Below are 8,493 nucleotides of genomic sequence, written 5' to 3' on the forward strand. Positions count from 1 at the left end.
GTGTTACCTCCGGCTTGGTCGGTCATCCGTACAGGCACCATTGGCTGTGTCTGCGGGTGGGAAGCCGGAATGAGTCCAGGGGTGTAGTGCTGTGGGAGCGCAGGGAGCGGAGCTCCCACACTTATAAATAGGGGGGAGGTTGTTTCTCATATACTGGCTCCCCCAGTTCTCCAGATAGCACTACATACTGTGTACAGTACACACCTGTATGCGTCCTGGTCGCTGCACTAGCGCCTTGTCGGGGTGGAAGGGAACTGGTGGGAATAGCGTGATCCTCCCACGTGCTACGTTCTGCCAGTGAAGTTCCCTGTTGTCGGGTGTAATGAAATGGCTGGCAACTGCACATGTATCAGAGGAAGCATGTGTGCGTCTACGGCTCTCCCCAGATCGGCAGATGATGGAGCAGTGACTGGGGCAACAAAGGGAATTGGCCAAGTACAATTGGGGAGAAAATGGGGGGGGCGGCGACAATTATCTGCCTGTTGAATGAACAAACATTAAGCCAAATTAGATCAATTAAATTGAGCCCAGTCGTAGTTTTGAGGTTTATACACCAGTACTCAAACGTTCATGTCACGGACCCCTAAACTGACACAAATTAGACCACGGACGCCCTATTTGATAAGATGTCCCATCTGATAAGATTTTTGCTTTTAGATATTTTATTACAGAAAGTGTAGGAAACCCATTACCCAAAATAGTCATACATTATGTCATTGTGTTACTTATGGTTGGAATTATAGTGAAAATAAATTAACCCCCTTTTTAGAATCACTATAATAAAGAACAAAGGGACATGCACGACTTTCATCAGACTGCAGAGAGAAAACCCAAATCACAAACTGAAGATGCTTTTTTTTTTTTGGTTAGCTTTATTTTACAAAATGTCAAATATACAGTTGATATATTTTATATAATTTAGAAGGCTTATCATAACTGAATGGGATGTGAACAGAAACGACAGATGTAAAAGCTTTGTTGTGGTTTCATTGGCTTCGGAGGGGAAGATTGAATTGGAATGTTTACAGTGCGAAGTAACAAACAGAATGAACAGTATTGAGAACACATTACATTCATCAACTGGACATTTTTAAAATAAACAAGGAATGTCAAAGGTGGCGGCTGGGAGACTGGAAAGGCAGTGTCGAAGTGTAGAAGTCCAGGGTTGAATAACAATGCTATAAGCTTGTAATAAGCCCTGATTTGAATGTTGTGTTTTCTTTAGGTAACTTTCTTTGGAATTTACTGTTGCTGCTAAATATTGTTTTTTCTTCAATCAATGAGCAAGTGCAAAGATTGACTTCTCTCATAAATCCATCCAAGTAAAAAAGCCTTTGTTTGCTCTGTGCTGTAAATGAAGGGCTGAAGCATGGGACATCTCTGATATTGCACTACAAGTTCTGTAACACATCACACACCCTGAGCTTTCAAAGGGGAAAAGCAACAGCAGCTTTCTGGCAAAGGCACAGTCATTCTCCCATCATTAGCGAAGAGGTGACTGATCAAAATAGTTAATGTTACCGTTGCTTTCCTTTAATATTCAGAACGGAAGAGAGACTTAAGTGCGACGAGAGCCGGGGACCAAGTTAGTTTAGAGTCAGGCGCGTAAAGCAAGGAAGACTAACCGTACTTTTGCCAAAATGGTCTTGTTCTTGTTCTTTCCCCCCTTATACAAACACTTACACGATGTCAGTCTTGATCATGGTGATACATAAAAGATTAACCACACAACCATTGTAAAATATTCCTTTGGTAGACTAGGCTGACCTGTCATTACGCAACAAGAGGAACAATCACAGTGGATTTGCTCCGGTCATGTTCATCAAGAAGTCAACCTTTTGTGCATTACTCTAAAATACTGGAAACTCTATAATGATAAGAGGGAAGAGAGAGAGACATGACTAAACCATAAATCAAGCATAGGCTTTTTGGTTATAATCAACTGCTAAGTTAGTGTTAAGCAAGGTTAGAAGACAAATGGAGACAGACCAGATGAATTTTGGGCTCCGTTTCCCAAAAGCATCACACAACTACTGCCATCTTTGTCTGTGTAATGGAATTGACGCTTCAAAATTACAGAAAGTGTGATATTTAATCTTCAAGCTTAACTGGATGGAACAGAGTTGAATCTTGTGTGCCCATTACCTGATCTCCTCACAGTTTGCTAAAGACGAAAAAAACTACAAGGTCTGGATCACAATGGGTTAAAATCGAACTTCTCGGATGCTTTTGAGAAACCTCACCCCCGGTGTTGGAAGAGATGAAACTTGTGTTGAAACAAAACTGGACACCAGGAGAAAGTTGGAATGAATCACGAGCTGAGCGACTGCCTCAGTCACTGGGACTGGGTTTTCAATTGGTGGTTCTCAAACTTTTTGGGCCCACGACACACAAAAACTTCCAAGGCACATCAAAATGATCGCTTCAAGCAAGGATCCAGCCAACGTAAAGCTGGGGGACTAAGCCCAAATTGCATAGAGGGACAAAGTGGGATCATAGTATTATCGGAGTGTTGTTACATTTTCTTAATATGTGTAACTTTCTTATGGCACATCTTGACACTTTCAAAGCTACACCGATTGAAAACCACTGTTCTGTTTTACCCCCTTCTCCTCACAAAGCCTGTCAGTAACATCACTCCCATTTAAAATGGTGGTGAGTGTAGAAATGTATCACTGTCTCATTTTTTCTCCTGGTTTCTGTGGTGAAGTTGTAGAACACTTCATACTGAGATGGAAGAGTAATGCTATATGTGTAAAAAAAAAAAAAAAAAAGTAGAGTTAAGAGATATGTCACACCCAGAATTCAAGCTTTGGAGGGGAGGCGCAGGTGCTGCACCCTGCACTGACCTCACACCCGGAATTCAAGATTTGCCTGCAGGTGTTACAAAATAAATGTCATATCTCCACCCAGCCTACATAGACACTTGTGTGTGATTTCAGAACATGCACTGGGATGACCTGCAGGTGCACATCGCTTTGCCTTCCAGGGGTTCCATCACATCACTGCGTCTACCTTTAGGAGCGCTTTAATGCTGAATTCTCAAACCGCAGCAAAAATAGATTTGAAAAAGGTTTCAGACATTTCAAACCTGGATTTAGCGGTTTCAAACACCTGACCTGCATTCAACTTGTATTTTTGCCTTGGCCTGTAGATTACAAGGACTCTATCCTAGACACTAGAATATGTCCCCCTCTTACTTCACTCGTTCATTCACGATGACCTCTCCATACAAACACAACATACACACTAACACACTATGCTACCCTGGGACAGCTTTCTTCAAAGCATGGGAGCACAGATTACATCTAGGTGCCACTGATTTACAACAGAACAATAATAATTTTGGTCTTTTTGTAAAACCTAGCACACAGACTCTTACTTAGTTGAATACTGTGCCACACTGAGATCAGCACAAGCAGTCTGCTGAATGCTGATCTCCTACACTTTCATTTAGTTTTCATTCGCTTCAATGGACAAGTCCGTTTTGACACACACACACACACACACACACACACACACAAACACGCACACGCACATGCACGCACGCACACACACGTGCGCACACACACACACACACACACAACAAACAGCGACAATTTCCCATTGTATCAGGTAGGAGTTGCTTAAGAATGCTGATCTGGAATCGTTTTACATGTTTCTTCTTAGTTGCTTAAGCTAAGGTAGGCTATGGAGTGGTGGAAGCGGTGCTTGGAACAGCTTCTCCTCAAAGATTTTACCTAAGTTTTACGCCTTTTAGTTTTTTTCCATTTTTCTACAAAGGAATCTGTGTACAGAGAAAATACACATTGTTTTTAAAGTACACGAAAATGCGCAAGGAATATTTTAGAAACATTTGACACTCTAAAATAGAGTGCATTTTTGTCTCTGTGTGTCATGGAGAGTGGAGTGTGTGAAGGTAAAGAGCAGGGCAGGGCTAAATATCTTCCAAATATTTAAAAGGAGTACTTGATTTAACCAGTGGTTCAGTTCAAGTGCCAAGGAAGTTAAATCAAGCGCTCACTAAAAACTTCACCAGAATTTAAAACATTTCAAAGATGTTTTTGCCCAGAGTGGGAGGACAGCTACACATGCTGCTCTCTCCCATGCAGAACAACTTCAGAAAAATGAGAATAATCATACTCGACACGATTATAAAATTCCCAAAAATACATTCATTGTGGACATTGTGGTTGTGACTGTGTGTGTGTGTGTGTGTTTGTGTGTTTTGTCATACACACAGCCGCGCATTCATCAGGCAAAGACTTGTAAAGCTCAAGTTCATGAGTCTGCTATAATCATGTTAGCATCATGCACTCGGTTTCTATGAGTCTCACACACCCACACAGAGCTGGGTGTGGGTCCCAAGGGTGTGTCTGTATGTGTACATGTTTGTGTGTGTGTGTGCGTGTGTGTGTGTGTGTGTGTGTGTGTGTGTGTGTGTGTGTGTGTGTGTGTGTGTGTGTGTTTGGTTTACAGGAGACCGCTCTCTGTTGGAGGTGATGGTGGCATGCGACCCGGCGGGTCAGAGAAACATGTACTGGTTGTCTATGGCCCGCTTGCGGTTGCGGTCTGGCTCCAGCTCATAGTCCGAGTCCCGCTGAGGGATGATGGGCTGGTGGGGGTTGGGGTGGCGAAGGAGGGGCCTCCTCCCCACCGACTCACTCCGACGCAGCAGTGCGGGGCCTGACGTGACGTTAGGGAGGTCTGGGAGGAGGCTGGAGCGGGCCGGCGGCCAGTGCCCCGACTGGGAGGCGGGCCCGGGACCGGTGGTGCTGGTGGAGGAGGAGGAGGGGGGGAGGTTGGAACAGCTGGCCAGGGTGCAGTGAGCCAAGCTGGGCTCCGAGCTCCACCGATGCAGGGAGAAAGGGACCAGGACAGCGCCAGAGAGCTGACCTGCCGAAGTACCGAGAGAAAAAGACAAGACATAAGCAACAGATGTACAAGTCCAACTTTTTACATGCTGCGCATCTGCTCCACCGCTACACACAACAACACAGGTTGGGTAAGCAGTTAGTGAAGGGGAGACTCTTACCCTGTGATGAAGGGGTGGAGCCGGCCACCACAAAGCTGGACAGCGTGACGTCACAGGCGGCGCCGCACTCCAGTGGGATGGGGGAGAGGCGGAAGTGACTGAGCATGTCCATGACGGAGGGGAAGCGCAGGTGCTGCACCCTGCACTGACCCCATTCTGTCAGAGACAGACGCAGATGCTGCAGACAGAGAGACAAGACAGACAGACAAGTGAGACAGACGAAGGTGCTGCAGACAGAGAGACAAGTGAGGCTTCAACACTTTTGTAGCAATGCAAGATGGTTTGGTGTAGCGCTGGGTATCATCAAGAACCGCAAGACACAATATCGACACTATGATACTGTAGTATACAGTGTGTCTTTTGTGATACATGATTATGTGCATTATTGATATGGACTAGTGCAGTGCCCATTCGCCTTGCTGCTGTACAGAACACTGTTTGCTTGTTTATTCATATTGAAGCATGTCCAAATTGCACGAAATCCGACACTGCATGTTCCCGGGTCCCCGGCAACACACCCGCCAAGTGTGAAGTCAATTGGACGAACGGTTTTCGAGATATGTGAGTGAAGGATGGACACACACACACACACACACACACACACACACACACACACACACACACACACACAGAAAGATAGACAGACATAAGATTCCTGGAATTAGTAGATAATGATTAGTAGACAGGTTAAAGCAAAAAAAAGAAAAAACTATGTTTAATCAAGACGTGAAGAGATTAGATTTTCAACAATACTTGCAGTTTCAGACTGTTAGTCTGAAACCCAGCTGATACATCACAACTGGGCTTGATTGGCTCCCCTCACTAAACATTGACTAAAATACTTTCCAGTAGTGGGACTGTTCTGCCTGTGAGGACTTAGGGCCCTATCTTGGTACAGGCGATATCCCCTACTTGCGCTTGCGCACCTGTTTGCGTGCCTTAATGATAGCAGACGGCCTTGCGCAAGTGTCCAGGTGTTATGCCGAATTTTGCACCCCCGACGGCAGAAGCTAAACGCATCCCCACCTCACGGGAGAATATTGTAATGATTTATACAGAAATGTAACTGTTTAAAAGTGATATAATGACATGACCTCCCCATTTTCTAAATTAAAACAGCCCCGAAATATGGTGGGGATGCAATTCTCGGCAGGGATGTGGAAACGTTCATGGCACCTGCCGCAGGCGCAAATTAGAGCCGTGCCAAATCATCTGCACCCCCAAAATGCCAGCACAAACGGGATTTGGGCAGTCTTAAGCACCAGAATTATTCACAGGTGTGGCCAGGCAATGCCTGGATGTTACATCAAACAAACCAATCAGATTCCCGTCTCGCAATCGCTGTGTGTGCGTGAAGGCATGCAATGCTGTAATTCTCTCCATGCGTAATAGAGTGGACTCACTCGTGCCGAGGACAGAGAGAGATGGAGAGAGCTTATTGACAGATCGTCTGTGGTGCCAACGACCCTCCGGGTTATGGGATAGGTGAAGGTGAATAGCCTATGTCCATTGTCCAACAAGTTTTCTCAATTAATATCCCTCTTTGCAATGTGATAAAAGTTTCTCAGTGAGTTATAGTTGATTGCCTCACTGAATTATCTGCTAATACCCAATTCTATTAGCAGAATTTGATGTCCTGGCATGGCAAGGCTGTGCGTAATGATATATCCAAAAGGAATTTTACTCTGCTACTGAGTTTAATAAACTTGGTTGGTTACCGATTGATTTAAGGGTGAAGCAACTTAAATTGTGTCACATATATCGCATTTTAGCCCTGGTTATCTCAAGGAAGGTGTTGTAAGAACAAGTGAAATTCATTCCTATAATACCAGATCTGCCCAATATTCAATTCAGAAACCTATTGCAGGAAGCCAAACCCAAACCTCATTTTGTAACACTGCTATCAACTTTTGAATAATTTACCTGCTTCAGTGCAAGGCATAAACACTGTCAAAAACAATGTCTTTAAACGTGCTCTCAAGACTGATCTGAAAAATGAGATGTTGACTAGAGAGTAATTGCAACACCTTCGCTGAGATCCCATTTGTATATCATATACCAAACTGCACTGCGCAGCATGGAGATTATGGTGCGCTCAAGCGCAGCGGGGTATTTAGCGCGTAAGAGGTGCTTTTAAAAGCTCTTAGTGCAAAGTAATTGCGCGCTGCTGACGATAGGATAATGCCATCTATCCCCACATTTTTGCACCGAAACGCCTGGTTTGGCATGTGGCACGCCTATGTCCAGTACAGTTATAACAGGCATGTGCTTGTGCACGCCCCCAATTCGCAAAACCAGCGCAAATGCTAAATTACCGCTTTTGCGACGATAGGGCCCATGTCTCTTCTGTGTGCTGGAATGCCCTGGAAATAACTTACAACGTATTGGTGTATATATGTTTTTTTCTCCATCCAGCACTAATTTTGCGTGGCTCATACAGTATGTGAGTTTATTTCTGTCAAGCCTGGATCTACATAGACAACGTTAAATAAATATTAACAGCAAGAAAGAGAAAAAGAGTGGGGCAGATTTGGATAGCACTGTAAAGAGTGAGACAGATTTGGACAGCAGTGTAAAGAGTGAGACAGATTTGGACAGCAGTGTAAAGAGTGAGACAGATTTGGACAGCAGTGTAAAGAGTGAGACCGATTTGGACAGCAGTGTTTTAGGAGAAGTGAGAGCGTACTTTGGCCTTTCCCTGGTAGTTAAATGTGAGGACGTAGTCTCCTTTGCGCGTCTCACTCTGTCGGACCAGAAACACTCCATGCCCCTCCAGGCCAGAGCTTTGAACCAAGTGGGCTGCCTTGACGCGGGAGATGGACCCGTGGAACCATGGGTAGGAGAACAGGAAGTGGTCAGTCTTCTGGTACACCTGCTCCGGCAGGGCAAACGTCACTGAGGCTGGAGGGACGAAGAGAGGAAAAAAGCCGTTTGGATTCTGTTATTAGCAATATAGTTATCTGTATCGTCAAAACTAGGATTTATTTTACTCGTAAATGGGAAATGGTTTTATTCACATGAAGTATTTTTTGTAATGGAGATGTAAAGGGTGAAACACAATCAGAATCGTGGACTTTAACACTAGACCAGTGGTGCCCAATTTGGTCTAGTGGTGCCCCCCTCTGCACTGATTGCAAAGGGTGGACACGCTTTTTCATGTGGTGACTTTGTGAAACAGTGTCTGAATGTGGCTGCGGCTATACTGTGTTCACTCCTGAGATTGCATCCCTGCAAATTGCCATGGCAAATTGTTTACAAAAGATGGCCAATAAAGCTGATTTTCAAAGTACCTTGAGGATTTTTCAAATTGTGAATTAAGTCAAATTTCTCTCTTGATTACAAAGGTGGAAAATACAACTGTTTTTAACTAGGTGTTTACTGATTAAATGTTTAAGCTCCCCACAAATGCAGATGTTTTTTTAAATATATATAACCAATTGCAAATTATTACAATTACC

At 44.2% G+C, this 8,493-nt stretch overlaps 1 protein-coding gene across 1 annotated transcript in view; it reads right to left on the minus strand.

Annotated features, from left to right (window-relative positions):
• Nucleotides 1-876: 876 nt before the first annotated feature.
• sh2b3 (SH2B adaptor protein 3) overlaps nt 877-8,493 on the minus strand; it is a 73,666-nt gene continuing 66,049 nt past the window's right edge. The window contains exons 6-8 of the mRNA XM_083644954.1: nt 7,722-7,936; nt 5,036-5,213; nt 877-4,896 (exon numbers count right to left, since the gene is read on the minus strand). Coding sequence (XP_083501080.1) covers nt 4,526-4,896; nt 5,036-5,213; nt 7,722-7,936 — 764 coding nt within the window. The 3' untranslated portion in view covers nt 877-4,525. The remainder of the gene's footprint in view (nt 4,897-5,035; nt 5,214-7,721; nt 7,937-8,493) is intronic.

This window comes from Poromitra crassiceps, assembly GCF_964638095.1.
Source record: "Poromitra crassiceps genome assembly, chromosome: 10".
Taxonomy (NCBI): domain Eukaryota; kingdom Metazoa; phylum Chordata; class Actinopteri; order Beryciformes; family Melamphaidae; genus Poromitra; species Poromitra crassiceps.